At 41.4% G+C, this 20,083-nt stretch overlaps 1 protein-coding gene across 1 annotated transcript in view; it reads left to right on the top strand.

Moving 5' to 3' along the window:
- Positions 1-20,083, top strand: part of LOC132816210 (cilia- and flagella-associated protein 69-like) — a 122,298-nt gene that overhangs the window by 33,154 nt on the left and 69,061 nt on the right. Inside the window, exons 8-10 of the mRNA XM_060825704.1 lie at positions 9,338-9,515; positions 10,312-10,435; positions 10,676-10,724. Of these exons, the coding sequence (XP_060681687.1) occupies positions 9,338-9,515; positions 10,312-10,435; positions 10,676-10,724 (351 nt within the window). The remainder of the gene's footprint in view (positions 1-9,337; positions 9,516-10,311; positions 10,436-10,675; positions 10,725-20,083) is intronic.

Raw genomic sequence — 20,083 nt, 5'->3', positions numbered from 1 at the left:
ACTATGATATGGACAGTACCCAAGATATGACCATTAACATCCCCCAGTTCCTAAGTCTCCATGTCTTTCTCCACTGGGAAATACAGAGGAGAAATATTCATTGAGGACCTCGACTATGTCCTGCAATTCTACACATACATGTCCATTTTGGTCCTTGAGGGGTCCTATTCTCTCTGTAGCCTTTCTTTTCCTTTTAAAATACTTAAAGAACCTCTTTTTATTCACCCTAATCTTCTTAGCCGTGGCTGTCTCATTTCCCTTTTCTCCCTCCTGATTTCCTTTTTCAGTAAATTCCTGTATCCCCTATATACCTCCAGAGATTCCCTTGATCCCAGCGGTCTGTACTTCAGCCATACTTCCTTCTTTTTTCTTGTCAAAGCTTCAAAATCTCTTGTCATCCAGGATTTGCCATTTTTGTCAACGCAGCGTTTCACCCTCACAGGAACATAGAGACTTTGAACTCTAACTATCTGACTTTTAAAGGCCTCCCACTCGCCAGAGGTCCATTCCCCTACAAACAAACTACTCCAATCAATCTCTGCAAGCTCCTGTCTTATTCCACCAAAATTCATCTTGCCCCAGTTTAGAACTTGAACCTATGGACCAGTTTTGTCCCTCTTGATAATTGTTTTAAAATTAGAACTATGGTCTCTTAGTCATAGAGTCATAGAGATGTACAGCATGGAAACAGACCCTTCGGTCCAACCTGTCCATGCCGACCAGATATCCCAACCCAATGTAGTCTCACCTGCCAGCACCCGGCCCATATCCCTCTAAACCCTTCCTATTCATATACCCGTCCAAATGCCTCTTAAATGTTGCAAATTGTACTAGCCTCCACCACATCCTCTGGCAGCTCATTCCATACATGTATCACCTTCTGCGTGAAAAGGTTGCCTCTTAGGTCTCTTTTATATCTTTCTCCTCTCACCCTAAACCTATGCCCTCTAGTTCTGGACTCCCTGACCGCAGGGAAAAGGCTTTGTCTATTTATCCTATCCATGCCCCTCATAATTTTGTAAGCCTCTATAAAGTCACCCCTCAGCCTCCGACGCTCCAGGGGAAAAAAAACCCAGCCTGTTCAGCCTCTCCCTATAATTCAAATCCTCCAACCCTGGCAACATCCTTGTAAATCTTTTCTAAACCCTTTCAAGTTTCACAACATCTTTCCGATAGGAAGGAGACCAGAATTGCATGCAATATTCCAACAGTGACCTAACTAATGTCCTGTATAGCCGCAACATGACCTCCCAACTCCTGTAATCAATACTCTGACCAATAAAGGAAAGCATACCAAGTGCCTTCTTCATTATCCTATCTACCTGCGACTCTACTTTCAAGGAGCTATGAACCTGCACTCCAAGGTCTCTTTGTTCAGCAACGTTCCTTAGGACCTTACCATTAAGTGTATAAGTTCTGCTAAGATTTGCTTTCCCAAAATGCAGCATCTCGCACTCATCTGAATTAAACTCCATCTGCCACTTCTCTGCCCATTGGCCCATCTGGTCCAGATCCTGTTGTAATCTGAGGTAACCCTCTTCACTGTCCACTACACCTCCAATTTTGGTGTCATTTGCAAACTTACTAACTTGTCCCAAAATCCTCCCCCATTGTCACCCTCGTCACCTGTCCTGCCCTATTTCCCAATAGTAGGTCCAGTTTTGTCTCTTCCTGAGTTTTGCCTGTCTTTTACCTGATGTGGAGGTGCCAGTGTTGGTCTGGAGTTAAAAATCACCCAATACCAGATTATAGTCCAACCTGTTAGACTATAACCTGGTGTTGTGTGAGTTTTATCTTTGTCTTTTACTTGTCATTGACATGCTAACACTTCACTATCGTATCCTTGTCAATAAACAAGCATTGCATGTTCTTATGTTTTCTTCATTGCTCTTTATCACATTGAGAGTATTTATTTAAAAGTTTTTCAGTTCTACAGTTTACCTTCTTAGCTAGGTTCCTACAAAATTGGCTTTCTAACATATCATGCCTAAAGTATTACCTATACCATGTACTCTCAAGTAGTAGTCCATCTTATGTTAAAGTGAACCCCTTATTTTCGGCAAAAAAAATCTGCAATTTTCCAGATATCCCATGTAAAAGTCGACCCTAGTTCCTCAACATTTGTGAGCCAGTTCACCGGCCGAACTGCTCCGCTTTGCATCTTCCAATGTTCCAATCATTGCACTCCACTTTTCGTTTTCAGAAGGACCGTAATTCATTGTTTTTTTGATTTATTTAGAGATCAGTTGGCTTCTGCTAATGATATGGTATGAATTTTGAAGGGCGAGAATTTCCGCCTCTCAAAAGTAGTATCCATGCAATAGTCGACTTCATAAATTTAACCTTAAACAGTAGTCAAAGAAATTTGACCAAGTTTTTGGTTTGTATTTAGTTATAAATCTTAATTGTCTTACCTCAAAAATATTTTGATTTTCTTAAAAATTCTGTCCCTAAGCTTGCCGGGAGATCCAAGATGGCAGCAGTCTGAATGATCTGCTGTGCTGGGCTCTCTGCCATACCCCTGGGCAAGGTGGACCTTTATCCCCCTTTTCAACCACCCCAACGAGAAAAAAGTGTTGATTTAAACTTAATGATTATTTTGAGCTGCTGAAATCACCTGAGACACCTTCAGGCCAGGATGAAGATCGGTAAAGAAAAGGGGCCTAAAGGAGGATAGCGGACAGGACACTTCCCTACTACATCGGGGGTGCCTGCAGCCAGTACTCCCGAGATGGTCCCTCCAGATCTAGCAGGACAGCAGTACTTACTCTCAGAGTTTACTAAACTCGGAGAGTGGATTCAATCAGCAGTGGAGCCACTGTCTGCCATGCTAAAAAAGCATGAGCAGGAAATCCAGCTCCTGGACCGAAGATTGGAGGCAATGGAGGAAAGGACCACGGCATCGGAGATCCTGGCGGAGGTCTCGGGAGGAAGGACCCAAACGCTGGAAGGCCAGGTTCGGGTCCTTCGGGATCAAGTCGATGATCTAGAAAATCAAAATAGAAGGAAAATCTTACGGATCTGGGCCTCCCAAAATGTGAAGAAGGCGAAGATCTCATAGGCTTCCTGCAGGGATGGCTCCTGAAGTTCCTGCAGTTAGAGTTAGAGTCAGACCTGTAAGCATGGAGCAGGCCCACCCGGATTGTAACACGCGGGTCCGGGCTGGAACAGAACCCCAGTGTGGTCCTAATGCGGTTCCTGTATTTTAAAGAAAAGCAGTTAATAGTGGAAGCAGCAAGAAGACTGGGAAGGAAGTCTTAATGTATAAAGTTCAAAAATAATGTTTCTTCAAGATTTTTCAGGAGCCCCAGTCAAGAGGAGGAGAACATTTGATAATGTTTAATAAACATTAAGGAACTTAAACATCCAATACTCCATGAGGTACCTGGCCGTGTTGTGTTCACCCACGGGCGGGATGGTATATAACTTTGACTCTGATAAAAAGGTGAAGGACTTTGTAAAATCTCTGAAATGAAGGATCTGAGTTGGGATGGGAGGGGAAAGGGCATTATTGCGGACATTGGTTTGGGATTTTTTTTCGAATTATCCCCGTTTCTATTTCCCTCTCTCCCTTTCCCACTTCCCCTTTTTTTGTGATTATTGGTTGTACATGTAGGGTATTGTTGTAAATTTGTAAAATTGGAACAATTTTATATATTGGTTAGCCGGGTATTATGTAGGATTTTCTTTTAATGCTGTCTCTTTGAACCTACATTTAAGGTGACTATATTTGTTACGAAGACGTGTGTGTGTGTGGCGGTGGGTGTGTGTGGGGCGGTGGGGGAGGGGACGTGGAATTGGGTATCCACTGCTTCTGAATGTAAATAACAAGTCTTTTTTATTTGTGAATTGCCTGGGGCTAGGGCACATTCTGGATTAGTGGTGCTGGAAGAGCACAGCAGTTCAGGCAGCATCCAAGGAGCAGTGAAATCGACATTTTGGGCAAAAGCCCTTCATCGGGAATAAAGGCAGTGAGCCTGAAAAGTGGAGAGATAAGTTAGAGGAGGGTGGGGGTGGGGAGAAAGTAGCATGGAGTACAATGGGTGAGTGGGGGAGGGGATGAAGGTGATACGTCAGGGAAGAGAGGATGGAGTGGATAGGTGGAAAAGGAGATAGGCAGGTAGGACAAGTCATGGGGACAGTGCTGAGCTGCAAGTTTGGAACTAGGGTGAGGTGGGGGAAGGGGAAATGAGGAAACTGTTGAAGTCCACATTGATGCCCTGGGGTTGAAGTGTTCCGAGGTGGAAGATGAGGCGTTCTTCCTCCAGGCGTCTGGTGGTGAGGGAGCTGCGATGAAGGAGGCCCAGGACCTCTGTCCTCGGCAGAGTGGGAGGGGGAGTTGAAATGTTGGGCCACGGGGCGGTGTGGTTGATTGGTGCGGGTGTCCCGGTGTTGTTCCCTAAAGCGCTCTGCTAGGAGGCGCCCAGTCTCCCCAGTGTAGAGGAGACCGCATCGGGAGCAACGGATACAATAAATGATATTAGTGGATGTGCAGGTAAAACTTTGATGGATGTGGAAGGCTCCTTTAGAGCCTTGGATAGAGGTGAGGGAGGAGGTGGAGCTAGGGCACAGCCTCAGCTAGAGGGAGTTAAGATGGTAATATGTATTGGGAAGGATGCCCTCTATTGGCAGGGAGGGGGGGAAGATCTCGCGTGAATGGGGGATTATTTGGGTATTAGTTTCAGTTAAATGTAGTGTTTTTTTCAGATGAAGTTGTTTCTATAGTAAACGTTTTTAGATTTCATACAGTTAATATCGTTGTAACTCGTCACGCCTCAGATAAGTTCCTTCCTCCTGTCCTAGATGACCATGGCTAGTGATTTGTTCAGGTGGTGCACCTGAAATATAAAAGGGAGTCATTCCCCTAATAAAAGAGAAAAGGTCTTGTCGAGCCTCAGGAAGGCAAGGGTGGATATTGCCATACTGCAAGAGAAGCACCTAACTGATAAAGAACATCTGAAACTGCAGCAGGGGGGTTTATGAAAGGTATTTTTCTCATCCTTCACTTCTAAGAGTAGAGGGGTAACTATACTGATAAAAAGGAACCTCCCCTTCCAAGTAACGGAGCAGATCAAGGATGATCATGAAAGGTTTATTATTTTGAAAGCCCTTATACATGGAGAAGAATATGATGTTCTGAATGTATATTGTCCCCCTCTTAAATTTCTAATTGATGCAATGGCTAAATGAATGAATCTTGGGGTTCATCGTATGACTATAGGAGGGAATTTTAATCACCTTATAGATCCAGAGATTGACAGGGTGCCAAAGGGCCTGGCAGGTACACTCGCACTGTCTAAATAGTTGGTGGACAAGTGCGATGAGTTGAGACTCGTGGATGTATGGAGATACCTCCACCCTAACAGAAGAGATTTCACATTCTATTCCAACCCACACAAATGTCATACGCAACTTGATATGTTTTTTATGCCATCTGATGGTCTGAACAGAATATTTGCATGTAAAATAGAGAATATAGCTGTTTTGGATCATGCACCAATATACTTAGATATTAAAGCTAAGGGCAGTAGAGTAAATGTACATCACTCCCGCATGGATTCATTTTTGTTAGCGGATAGTAAATTTATTTAGAATATTACAAGGGAATTCAGGACCTTTTAGGATATTAATTCAGGTATGGCTAGTAATCCGACAATACTTTGGGAGACCACTAAAGCATATTACAAGGTTTGATTATTTCATATTCGACAATTAGGAAAAGGCAGAGGGACGAGCAGCAGGAGTTGCTGGAGGCCCGACTGAAGGTAGCTGAGAAAATATATTATAATAAACCATCATTAGTTAAAGTCCAGCGGGTCACAGCTCTCCGGCTGCCCTTGACTCAATACACACAAAAATGGCTAAAAAAGAGGTCTCCTTTGCCAAACAAAGACTGTTCGAATTCGGAGATAAGCCTGGTAAATATCTGGCTTATTTAGCTAGGAGAAAAAAATGCCTCCCAATCTATTAGCCCTTTTAGGGAGAAGGCTGGTACAATTACCCATGACTCGAAAAAGATCAATCCTATTTTAGGGAATACTTTGCGGAGCTATATCGGTCAGAGGGCAGCGATTATAGTACAATGGGAATGCAGTCCTTCTTTGAAAATCTTGATCTCCACAATGTGAGTAAAGAGCAGGCTTTCCTTTTGAATGCACTTCTAACAGTACAGAAAGTGCAGGAAGCAATAAGACATCTCCAAGGTGGCAAAGCACTGGGGGCAGATGGATTCCCAATTGAATTCTATAAGGAATTCAGAAATATATTAGTGGAACCACTTCTGGGGATGTACAAATACTCTTATACACAGGATTGTCTGCCGTCTACTCTTAGAGAAGCTAATAACTCCCTTATTTTAAAGAAATGGAAGGACCCCGAAGAATGTACTTCATATAGACCAATCTCACAACTGAATGTAGATTTTAAAATTTTATCGAAGATGTTGGCTCTGAGATTGTAGAAGGTTCTGCCCCATATTATAAAAGAAGACCAGACAGGTCTTGTTAAGGGCTGTAGTTCCTCTAACAATATTAGGAGAGTCATGAATACAGTGCAGGTGTATCAGCAAAGATTGATTCTGGGGTTTGGTGGGCTCCTTAGATGCAGATAAAGCCTTTGATTGGATAGAATGGCCGTATCTATTTGAGGTTCTAGAGCGTTTTGGTTTGGGGGGATCCTTTGCCAGTTGGTAACACTATTCTATAAGGATCCTAAGGTGGCAGTTATTACAAATGGTGTTAAGTCAAATAATTTTAATATTAGAAGAAGTACTGGACAGGGGTGCCCTTTATCACTGTGCTGTTTACCTCAGCAATTAAACCGTTAGCCAAAACTATCAGAAGCGACCCTGAAATAATAGCGCCAAAGGTGGGAATGGGGAACATAAGATTACCTTATATGCTGACAACGTCCTTTTATTCTTGGCCAATCCGGAGAAGTCTGTTCCTCGACTGATTCAAACAATCAATTCAGATGGTATGTTATCAGGTTATGGGAGGCTTAGTGGAGATGCCTAACTTGAAGGATAAAATACAGTTCCCGTTTAGGTGGTCACCAAAAGGTTTTCTGTATTTGGGAATTTTTATTACCCCCTCCTTCCACCTGCTGTATAAGGTTAAGTTTGTACAATTGCTAGAGAGGATAAGCAGGATTTGCAGAATTGAGAAGGATTACCATTATCATGGCTGGGCTAAATAACCCTGAATAAAATGAATGTCCTTCCCCGACTGTTATATCCCATGAGAATGCTCCCATTACTGTTGTCTAGACAAAATTATAGAGGATTAATGGTTGTCTGGAGTCATTTATTTGGTGCCATAGGCGTGCTCTAATTAAACTCACTAAATTGCAGCTTTTGCAAGCTGAAGGAGGGGTGGATCTTCCGGATTTGAAGAAATATCAAATAAGTGCTCTGTTAACATATGTTGGTGACTGGGTACGGGGGAATTCAGAATCGTTATGGCTTGATATTGAAGTTTCACGGTCGAAATGTCCTCTAATAAATTTACTGTTTATGGACAAGATGAAATCCGTGACCCAGCAATGCCATAGTCCAATTATCTTGAGTACAGTGAAACCTGGAGGATAATGAGGCAAGATGAGGGCAAGTGGTTTATAATTTTACTATTTACCCCATTGGTAGGAGCCCAAGGATTAAACCTGGGGCAATGGACTTTGGCTTTAAGACATGGGAGAACAAAGGAACTCTGTGTTTGGGAGATTTGTTTGAGAGAGAGGTCCTGATGTCATTCAGTCAGTTAAGTCAGAAATATGGGTTATCCAGTAAGGACCTTTTCCGATACTTCCAGGTAAGGGAATATATACAGAGGAAGACCACACTCCTGGCCCAACGTTATAAATCAGATGTGGAGAAAACGGTACTCCGGTGTACAAGTACTCTTTCACTTAGTACTTTATATCATTTACAGAAAGGCTCTGCTCTGGGGGATGTGAGAGGACTCTAGAACCGAGAGTTAGGACAGGACATTTCACCGGAGATATGGGAAGATATCTGGAAACTTTCAGTGTGTAACAGCACAGGCTATGCAATTGAAGATCTTACACAGGGGTCATATGGCACCAGAAAAGCTAGCTAAGAGGAGTGTCACGAGAATGTCCCAAATGTAAAATTAATATAGGCATTCTCTCACATTGTTATTGGTCATGTTACAAGATCCAAAGATATTGGAGTAAGGGAGTTAAAGGACATTCTGGGGATTGAAATTAATATGGATCCAGTAATTCTTCTTTTGGCACTGCCAAATTTGCCCTCTCTGGGGGAACGTGGGAAGAGACTGTGTAATATCCTTGCCCATTGCACGAGGAAAAACATTCTACTAAATTGGACGTCAGGAAAACCACCAGGTCTTATGGAGTGGCGTAAGCTGGTGATGGAGCATCTCCCCCAAGATTACCTCACAAATATGGTGCACCACAAAACAGAATGGTTTTATAGGACGTGGCGGCCCTTTTTAAATTTTATTGAAACTGACTTGTCGGCAATATTAGTCAGGGCCGTGGTATAGCCGTGGGAATCTTTATGGGTTCCCGTGGGGCACCGGGAAGAAGAGACTGGAAGGAAAAGAATATGGGTATTGTAGGGGGTACTCCCAGGGATAGGAGCCTCAGTGGAGGAATGATGAGTAAGATAGAATAAAGTAGTAAGACATTATCTAATTTAAGTAACTTGAATGTAATTTAAGCTAGTATTTATTCAATATGTTTATAGTTTAATTTTAGTTAAGTAGATAGGTTTGTTTTGGTAGAATAATTTGTTTAGTAACAATGATACTATGTTATGGCCTTGTTCTTTGTCCTTTTTTTCTGTTTTGATGGTTTTTTTTATATATATAAATGTTTTGTAAAAGATTTTAAAAAGCTTTTCAATAAAAATATTTATAAAAAGAAAAATTCTGTCCCTTACACTAAAGTAGCTAAGAAAATAGGGCTAAATTGATTTAAAAGAAAAACATTTGTAGTGCTTTTCCAGACCACATTTTGAAGGGTGGTAAATCTGACTAATTTATTCTCGGCATACCTCCAAAATCAGCTAAATGACCAGCTGGTACATATTTAATGAGCTGAGTTATGTAAACCTGCATGAGAAAAGTTAGCAGGGCTCAGGGAGGGAAACACTCCATGAAGCTTTCTGAAATTAACACTTAGCCAAATTTTGGGAAAATTCAACCCCAAGTATTTTTTTGAATTGCATGCATTTGAAACTTTGTGAAGTTGCATACCGTATGTACAATTAAAGATCTTGTCGAAGCTAATTGCCAATCTTAACTATAATTTCATATGTGCTCACTATGCATTTGACTTGTTTATCTGATTCCAGCTGTGAACTGTAACCTGATGTTGAATGCACTGGCAGCAAATAAAATCTGCCGCATCCTAAACGATCCAGATCCAACTGGCCAACTTTTGTTTTGCTCATCTGAGGTCCTATGGAACTTACTCGAACAGGCCTCTGAAAAGGAGCTTATGAATCAGCTGAGTGATTTTGACTGTATCTGGTGAGTATTTTCAAATAATTACACAAACCAAAGCAGTTATTCAAGTACTATTTCCTGATGTTAGTTGAAGTGTAAATTTATTTGATTTTGATGCCTTTGTTCAAATTTCAAAGTACTCTATTGGGTAAATCTCTAAGATTTATGTCAAAGCAGATTTTTGGATAAATATTAGAAGGAATTAACAAAAGACTTATACGTTCATGCACTCACTTCTACTATAGGAAACTATATAGTCCCACTAAATGCCTGACAAAATTAACCTGATAGTTACCAGAAACACATAAAATCTTGAAGAGATTTGGTGTTTCCAGCAAGCTAGATTCTCATAATCCGATTGTCACTTAAACTGCTATGGTTTAACAAGCCGACCTTCTTTCATTTCCAAAGAAAAGTAATATTTGACTTGAAACATTAACTGTTTGTCTCTCTGCAGATGCTGCTAAAACTGCTGAATATTTTCCAGCATTTTCTTTTTCTATTTCAGATTTCCAGCATCTTTAGTATTATGCTTTTATTTTATAGTTTAACAAGTGATGGTTTACTTTGGGTTTACGCTGATAGAAGAAATAAACAGAGCTGTCATTGGTGATGTTTTCTGGTTAGAGTAATACAGGCTGTTTGCTAACATTTTAACAATGCACATAAGATATTCTGTTTCCTGATGGAAAGAACGGACAGCTAGTACCTCTATATGCACTATTACCAGGGATTTATTTTGCTGCATGTTATAAAACATTACTTTGCTTTGTATATGTTATACTAAAATAATACTAATATAGTTCTTTTTTATCTTTAGTGCTTTGAAAGAAGTCTTTTTGAACCAAATGATAAATGGTCATAGCAATTCCGAACGCCAGCTGCGAAACGATTTGCTAATAATAACTACAAGTCTAGCAGAGCATCCTATGATTCCATTTATTGTAAGTTGTATTCTGAAATGCAAACATTGACACATAAAATTCATGTACATATCTTTTTGTATTAATGAATAGAAAAATTAAATATTTTCCTAACTTAATTGAGGTAGATTCTGTTATATATTCAGTGATACAATTGTTATTTAGGTGCATTAGTTTGTTAATAATATCAAACTTTTGGAATAAAATGATTTTGGGAAATCGTTTGCTTGGAAGCTTTCTAAAAGTGTCTTTGTATAATAGGAAACTGGCTTTACTAAGCTACTGATAATGTTTGCTGCATTCCCTGAAGGTAAGAATTTTCTATTAGCAGAAATCCAGTTTCAATTGGTTGTTGCTTTTTCTTCTATTGTTTTTATGTTCATATTTTAATAATATCATGAGAAAAATAGTGAGTCAACTAGATTTACATTAACATTTTGTGAAATGTTTGAATATTTAAATTGTTGATTTGTTATTTTGAAATTTGGTACTTTTTCCACTATTTGTTGCCACTATTAAAAAAAAACAGACCTGAAACCCAATTGTCACAAAAAGAATGGAAATTTCAGATACATTTATTTTTCCATGTATTTCCTTAATGTATTTATCATCTTTCATTGGGCTGGATTTTTATTTTCCTCGAAAAGTGTGTGTTGGGGTGAATTTGGCAGCTTGGACCAACATCTGGGATCATAACCCCATTCCCAGACCTTCCAATTTTCATCAGAACCTTTAAAGGATACACTAACCTGCAATCTGGCTGGCTCCATATTTAGAATAAGTCCCTAACCATCTGCAGTTTTCATGGAGTTGGGCTGTTTTTCAAAGAATCATGATTCCCTGCACTTCAAATGTATTGTGAAGCTTAGTCTGTATGAGAGAACCTTTTGAAAGTTATGTTCAAAAGATTTTACCATATCAAGCCTTGCGTCCCTGCCCACACCTCCTATGGTTCTTCATATCCTCCATGGCAAGCTATGGCATTTCCATTTCCATTTACCCACTCTACATTATAGTGTATACCAGAGTTGTACCTTGGTGCTGTTTAACCTTGTCCCAGTTATAATGAAAACCATGACACCCATTAGCTATCTATATCTCATTATACATTCTTATCTGAAAGTCCAAGCTTCTGTAATTGCTCTGTGTCTCTGATCTCTTCTGAAAACTGCACAATGTTTATTTACACAAATAAAGAGATTTCATGGGCTAGCAACTTCTGCTATTGCCATTTTCTGAATAATTAACTCATTTATTCGCCTGTGGCAAATGATTGTTATGGAAGTGGAAACTTAACAATTAATGAGTGCTTTTTAAAGCTCATTTTTACATGTTCTATTGTCAGTATAGGTTGTATTGGTTCTATATCCTGTATAGTGACTAAGTGGCCATAGAATGCCACAGTTTGGCATGAGGAGCCCATGGTGGGTTTGTGGAGGGATGTAGCTTGGCGTGCAGAGGAGCTGTGGGAAAAAGGTGGAAGGGACATGAGGTGACATTGATGGAGAATGGGGAGTTTGTGGGGAGTGAAGGAAGTAATTGATGAGTGCTGCATGTCCTTAATTTTTCATTATAACTGGGACAATATCCTTCTCAGCTTGCTTTCCTTCCCTGTCAAAATACCTTTTGAACATATTCACATGACACACTCTGAGATTTCTTTCTGTCTGGAGTCCCTATCAAGTAGTTCCCTCACTCAATTTCCTTTCAATTTGATAAGATCCATTAAACCTTGCTTTTTATTTTGTAAATATTTTTATTGAGAAAAAAGCTTTTACATTTTTTACAAAATCACTGTGAAACAGTATAACAACCTTATAATATAACAAGAATAACAGTAAACAAATTACTACTCTACTCCACAAACCACTGAGGAGAGAGTGAAAAAACAACCTACAAAATCTACAATTCAAAAACAACTTAAAAGTAATAAATTAGAGCAAGTTAAACCAAGGTAAATTAAATTACATTTAGTTAAGTTACCACACGCAACACAATCCCAACAAAGCACCCAACCATTGGGAGTATCAGTAGGCATACCCATATTTGTTTGGGATTCTTTCTCCCAGGGGTCACCGGACCACCAGACACACCCTCATGACTACACAGAGGCCCTGACCAATATAGCCGTTAATTCTGCGTCCATATAATTCAGAAAGGGCCGCCACATTATATAAAACAGTTCCATTTTCTGGTGCACCATACTTGTAAGGAAATTCAGGGGGATGTGCCCATAGCTAATCTATGCCACCCCGAGAATCCCAGAGGATTCTTCGACACCCAGCTCATTAGAATGTTCTTCCTCGCACAGAATGAAAGAATACTAAACAATTTCTTCCCATGTGTGTCCAAACAAGGGAGATTTGGCAAGCCCAAAAGGTGGGACATCGGATCCACCTTAACCTCAGTTCCCAAGACCCCTTCCAAAACACTTGCTATGGCAACTCAATACCTACAAAGCTTGTGGCATGACCACAGGCAATGAGTAAGTGTGCCAACATCTGTTTTACATTTGGGTTACATTGTGGATGCTCCTGTTTTAAATTTCACAGGCCGGCCCAGTGCCAAATGAGCCCTGTGGCCTGCGTCCTATTACAAATCAAAATCTTCCTTACATTCTCACAAATATCCTCCCGCGCCTCTACCAAAATTTCCACTCCCATTTGTTGAATCCAGACTGCACACAGCCACTTAATGGCTTTCAAAATATTACCTCCTAACAAGTGATAGAGGGAGATCGAGAGACCACCTGTAGACCAAAACACCCTCCTCTCCATATCCAACTTATAGGGACTAACAATCAATGTAGTCTTTTTCTGTATAAAGTCCGTAACCTGAAAGTAACGAAAGAGGTCCCTCCTAGAAAGCTCATATTTCTGACTCAGCTCTCCGAAAGACATTGTGGCCTCCCCGTCAAATAAATCTCCCAAACAGGAGACTCCCAGGGCTTAAAGCCAGAGTCCATTGACCCCAGTATTTTGTCAGTTACCTTCACCTTGTCACATCATTCTGCATGCTTTAACCGTGTTAAGGATAATCGGGTTTCTGCAATGTCCTCATCTTGTCCATAAATAACAAATTGATGAGGGGGCATTTTGCCTGGGAAGCCTCGATGTCCAACAGATTCATTGCAGGTCCTGGCAGGCCCAGTCAGCAACATAGGATAGTAAGGAACTCAATTGATATTTCTTAAAATCCGGGAAATCCAAACCTCCCATCCACTGCAAAAGCTGCAATTTATCCAGCTTAAAAAGAGGCCACCTATGATGCCAGATGAAAGATCCAAGCCAACTTAAAGCTTCAGTGGTGCTTGCCTGGGCAGCATCAAAGAGAGAATTTGCATGGCATATAATAAACAAGGAAGAACATTCATTTTGACCAGAACTATTCTACCCAACCAGGATATCGGAAGATCCTCCCAGCGCCGATGGTCCTGTCTTATCTTCTTTAGCAACTGCACAGAGTTAGCTTTAAGTAGTTGATCAAAGGCCGGTTTGATTAAAATGTCAATATACAAGAAACCTCCCTGTGACCACCAGAAAGGGAAATGGGTTCCATCCAAAGATCGGATATTCTAGTAAAGCCCCCCACAGCAATGGCCTCCGATTTCATAAAATTAATTTTATACCCGAAAATGAACCAAATAGATTAATCACTTGTATGGGGCACAGATGTCATTTGATCAGTCAAAAAGAGAAGAACGTCATCTGTGCAAAGGGTGATCTTATGCCTGCTGGCATATCTGGACCATGTTTAATACTCGTCTATTATTAGTAGACCTTCGACCCTTAATCAAACCTAACTGGTCCTCCTTTAAGATGAAGGGCAAAACCCTCTCCAACCTCACACCAACATTTTTGACAGAATTTTAAAATCCATGTTCAGTAATGATATGGGCCTGTACTAAGTGCAATCCTTTGGGGCTTTCCCTTTCTTGAGACTAAGAGAAATATTTGCTTCTCTCAGAGAGGATGGGAGGCAATTCTGACTGTATGAGTAATTTGTACATATCCAACAGTGACCCGGCCAGCTTGTCTCTAAACGCCTTGTAAAACTCACTTTGCAATCCATCAGGGGCAGGCGCTTTACCACTCTGGAGCTGCCTCACCACCTCCTGTATTTCTTGGATTGTCAGAGGGGCATTCAGAAAAGACGCCTGCTCTGAAGTTACACCTGTAAGGTCCAGGGTCTTAAAAAAGGACTCCATCTTTGCCAATCTGTCCTCACAGACCTCTGACCAGTACAGCGCAAAGTAGAACTTCCTCAATGCTGCGTTAATCTTTTTGGCATTGCAGGTAAGAGTACCAGCACTCTCTCTCATGGATGTGATAGATCGGCGGGCATTGTAGACATTGGGCCACTTCAAACTGATGCTGGAAGCCTAGTGACGGGAGATAAGGAAATAGCAGGAGAACTTAACAAGTACTTTGCGTCAGTCTTCACAGTGAAAGACATGAGTAATATCCCAACAATTAAAGGGAGTCAGGGGCTGAGTTGAGTATGGTTGCCATTACAAAAGAGAAAGTGCTAGAAAAGCTGAAAGGTCTTAAAATTGATAAATCTCCTGGCCCCGATGGGATATAGTCTAGAGTTCTGAGGGAGGTGGCTGAGGAAATAGCGGAGGCGTTGGTTGAGATCTTTCAAAAATCACTGGAGTCAGGGAAAGTCCCGGATGATTGGAAGATCGCTGTTGTAACCCCTTTGTTCAAGAAAGGATCTAGACAAAAGATGGAAAATTATAGGCCAATTAGCCTAACCTCGGTTGTTGGTAAAATTCTAGAAATCATCATTAAGGATGAGGTTTCTAAATTCTTGGAAGAGCAGAGTAGGATTAGAACAATCAACATGGATTTAGTAAGGGGAAGTCATGCCTGACAAACCTGTTGGAATTCTTTGAAGAGATAACAAGTAGGCTAGACCAGGGAAACCCAGTGGATGTGGTCTATCTAGACTTCCATAAGGCCTTTGATAAGGTGCCACATGGAAGGCTGCTGAGCAAGGTGAGAGCCCATGGTGTTCGAGGTGAGCTACTAGTATGGATTGAGGATTGGCTGTCTGACAGAAGGCAGAGAGTTGGGATAAAAGGTTCTTTTTCGGAATGGCAGCCAGTGACAAGCAGTGCCCTGCAGGATTCAGTATTGGGGCCGTAGCTGTTCACGTTATATGTTAATGATCTGGATGAAGGGACTGAGGGCATTCTAGCGAAGTTTGCCGATGATGCAAAGTTAGGTGGACAGGCAGGTAGTACTGAGGAAGTGGGGAGGCTGCAGAGGGATCCAGATAAATTGGGAGAGTGGTCCAGGAAATAGCTGATGGAATTCAATGTGAGCAAATGCAAGGTATTGCACTTTGGAAAAAAGAATACAAGCATGGACTACTTTCTAAACAGTAAGAAAATTCGTAAAGCCAAAGTTCAATGGGATCTGGGAGTGCTAGTCGAGGATTCTCTAAAGGTAAACATGCAGGTTGAGTCCGTGATTAAGAAAGCGAATGCAATGTTGTCATTTATCTCAAGAGGGTTGGAATATAAAAGCACCGTTGTGCTACTGAGACTGTATAAAGCTCTGGTTAGGCCCCATTTGGAGTACTGTGTCCAGTTTTGGTCCCCACACTTCAGGAAGGACATACTGGCACAGAGGGCCGTAATCCACTGCAATTTGGTTACAGATGGTCTGTCAAAGGATGCTGTCTCAGCTGCCTTCAGGAGAGCCTTGAGTAAACACTGCTGCTCTCCCTTCTGCTGCTTCTGGGTCGCCGAGTAAGAAATAATCAAACCCCGTGCATAGGCATTTGCAGTCTCCCAGAGCACAAATGGATTACTGGCCATACCCAAATTCATGTCCCAAAAGATTTTAAATTCCCACGAAAAATACTCTATAAACTTGCTATCCTTCAAAAAGAAAGGATCCATGCGCCAGTGCCACGAGCCTGTCCCGTTACCATCGACATTGACCTCTATGCACTCAGTAAAAAATGAGGTCCGCAGTAGGTTAAAATCTTCGAGTAAAAAATGAGGTCCGCAGTAGGTTAAAATCTTCGAGTAAAAAATGAGGGCTTATGCTCGAAACGTCGAATTCTCTATTCCTGAGATGCTGCCTAACCTGCTGTGCTTTGACCAGCAACACATTTGCAGCTCTATGCACTCTGCCTCATGATCGGAAATGGTTATGTTCCCGATTCTGCAAGACAGCACGGTATTCACAAAGGTCGATGGGGCAAAAAACATGTCAATCCTAGTATATCACTTAGGTGGATTAGAGAAAAAGGTGAAATCTCTACCTTCGGGGTTAAGACATCTCCATACGTCCACCAACCCCAGTTCCCTGTTCAGATCCACCAACTGGCTGGATTGCGGGGACATACCCGCAAGGCCCCGAGATATCCTGTCCACTTCCGGGTCAATAATACAATTAAAGTGTCCCCCTATAATTTCCATCAACCTGGAAAGTGCATCTGTTCAAAATTTAAGGGTGTGCGCCGGAGGGGGGCAATATACATTCAAAATCCCATATTCCTGTCCATGTGTTAAAGCTTTAGGAATCATAAACCACCCATATTCATCCTTAATTTGGTCTTACAGTTGAAATGGGAGATTCTTCTGATTAGTAAATCATCTCCTCTATTTTTCGAATTAAGGGACAAGATAAAAACCCGCCCGAACTCTCCCTGCTGCAACTTCAAATGCTCCTTATCAGTTAAGTGTGTTTCTTGCAGCAAGTCTACATCGACCCTCTCTTTTCTAAGGCTTGACAGTATCCTTTTTCTTTTAATTGGTGAATCACTCCCCTTAACATTCCGGTGCACCATTTAAATGAATGATTAGGCATCGCGGTCTGAGACAGTCTATGACTGAGTGAAAATGGCAACAGTTTGTATAAATTTAAAAATATAATTTAAAGCTACCAAATCAAAACTTTTAACAACTACTTCTACAACAAAAAACATCATATAACACAAATAAAAGGAGACTTTTCCCCCCTTGCCCACAGGGGGCGCTCGTACTACCCACTAACCCCACCATGGTTTCTTCCAGCCGAAGCCATGCTCCAGTCCCAGATAGCACCAAGTAAAAAAAAATGTAACGCACATCTTATAACAAGCAAGTTAAAAGTGGGCACTCAACCCGTCCCATAATGCTTTAACCCTAGGCTCACCTGATAGAAAAGAAATAAATAACAACGTGCCCTCCGCCTCCCCCAACTGCTCCCCCCCCCATCCCATACCAAGGGAGAAATGCATAAAGGAAATGATGCAAAAAAAGAACAAAGGATAACGGAGAGAAGGGAGAAGAGAGAAAAAAAGAAAAGAAAATTAGGACACACATACATTTAAAAAATCCTGACAACCAGGCAAATTACAGAGAAAAACAAAGTAAACGTTATTGTCCATATTATTTGAGCCAGTCAATGTACAACTTTCGGAAGGCGTGGTTCATGACACGCTTCCCGAGAAGAAGGTTATCGCAGATTACAACAGGATCTGGACCAGATGGGCCAGTGGGCTGAGAAGTGGCAGATGGAGTTTAATTTGGAGAAATGTGAGATGCTGCATTTTGGGAAAGCAAATCTTAGCAGGACTTATACACTTAATGGTAAGGTCCTAGGGAATGTTGCTGTACAAAGAGATCTTGGACTGCAGATTCGTAGCTCCTTGAAAGTAGAGTCACAGGTAGGTAGGATAGTGAAGAAAGCATTTGGTATGCTTTCCTTTATTGGTCAGAGTATTGAGTACAGGAGTTGGGAGGTCATGTTGCGGCTGTACAGGATATTGGTTAGGTCACTTTTGGAATATTGCGTGCAGTACTGGTCTCCTTCGTATCAGAAGCATGTTGTGAAACTTGAAAGGGTTCAGAAAGGATTTCCAAGGATGTTGCCAGGGTTGGAGGATTTGAGCTAAAGGGAGAGATTGAATGAGCTAGGGCTGTTTTCCCTGGACCATCGAAGGCTGAGGGGTGATCTTATAGAGGTTTATAAAATCATGAGGGGCATGAATAGGGTAAATTGACAAGGTCTTTTTCCTGGGGTGGTGGAGTCCAGAACTAGAGGGCATAGGTTTAGGGTGAGAGGGAAAGATATAGAAGAGACCTAAGGGGCACCTTTTTCACACAAAGGGTGGTGTGTGTGTGGAATGAGCTGCCAGAGGAAATGTTGGAGGCTAGTACAATTGCAACATTTTTTTCGATTAGATTACTTACAGCGTGGAAACAGGCCCTTCGGCTCAACAAGTTCACACCGACTCTCCAAAGAGCAATGCGCCCAGACCCATTACATTTACCCCTTCACCTGACACTACAGGCAATTTAGCATGGCCAATTCACCTAACCTGCACATTTTTGGAGTGTGGGAGGAAACTAGAACACCCGGACGAAACCCACGCAGACACGGGGAGAATGTGCAAACTCCACACAGACTGTTGCCTGAGGCGGGAATTAAACCCAGGTCTCTGGTGCTGTGAAGCAGCAGTGCTAACCACTGTGCCGCCCACATCTGGATGGGTATATGAATAGGAAGGGTTTGGAGGGATATGGACCAAGTGCTGGTAGGTGGGACTAGATTGGTTTGGGATATCTGGTCGGCATGGACAAGTTAGATCGAAGGATCTATTTCTGTGCTGTACATCCCTATGTTTCTTTGATTCTAGTCCTTCAAAAGTACATATCTCCTCATCCTTCAGAATCACTAACTGAGACGATCCTGCAACCCTTAATATTATAACCTCCTTACCTGCTACTCCTGGCCTACATTAATAAAGTTTACCTTGACAAGTATATTTTCTAAGCAGATCTGCACTTCCTCTTAACCAACCACTGATCATCTCGTACACTCCGATGCAGCTTTCTGGCTTCCACTGTGCTTTCTGTTACCATTCCAATAAAACTCCCAGACTTGTCTTGTTTTCCTACCTCTGGCTTTCTCTTATCCCACCAACACTTTGATTTTAAATGGCCTACTTTATTGCCATGAAAGCACCGGAGATTTTTACCTTCTTTGTCCCCTTCAAGCATTTCCTTTTTGCTCCTTGCTAAGTTATCCTTATGATCTTCACTGAGATCGACCTTTCGCTTTCCACGTGAGAATGTCTCTTTTCCACAATTTGTATTCCTCATGGATTGAAGTTGATTCTGGAAGCCAAACCATGGTTTATGGACCAACTCATAATTATCAGCCACTTCAGCTGCTAACCTTGCAGTTTTAACTCTCTGCTCTTTCACATGAGTTTGCACTAAGTCAGGCAGTGACTTTTTGAACTCCTCCAAAATAATTGTCTCTCTAACGTTTTTAACGTTCTTATCCAACTATCAAAATTACTTTGATCCTTTCAAACTCAATATAAGTTTGACCAGGTCCCTCCTTAGATTCCTGAAACATTGTCAACGGCTTTTGGTACAAGCTCATATGCACTTAAGATAGCTTTTTTCATGTCGTCATACTCCCCAGATACCTCCTCTGATAATGATGCAAATACCTCACCAGCTCTACCAACAAGTTTGGTTTGGATCAACAAAACCCACATGGTCACTGGCCATTGCACTTTTTTAGCCACTTTTTCAAATGAGATGAAAAGGGCTTCCACATCCTTCTCATCAAATTTAGGTAATGCTTGAACATACTTAAACAGTTTCTCACCAGACTTTTGATTACAAGGGACTTGGTCATCCTCACTCTCTTC

This window comes from Hemiscyllium ocellatum, chromosome 5 (assembly GCF_020745735.1).
Source record: "Hemiscyllium ocellatum isolate sHemOce1 chromosome 5, sHemOce1.pat.X.cur, whole genome shotgun sequence".
Lineage (NCBI taxonomy): Eukaryota > Metazoa > Chordata > Chondrichthyes > Orectolobiformes > Hemiscylliidae > Hemiscyllium > Hemiscyllium ocellatum.
This window is presented reverse-complemented; position numbering and strand designations above follow the sequence as displayed.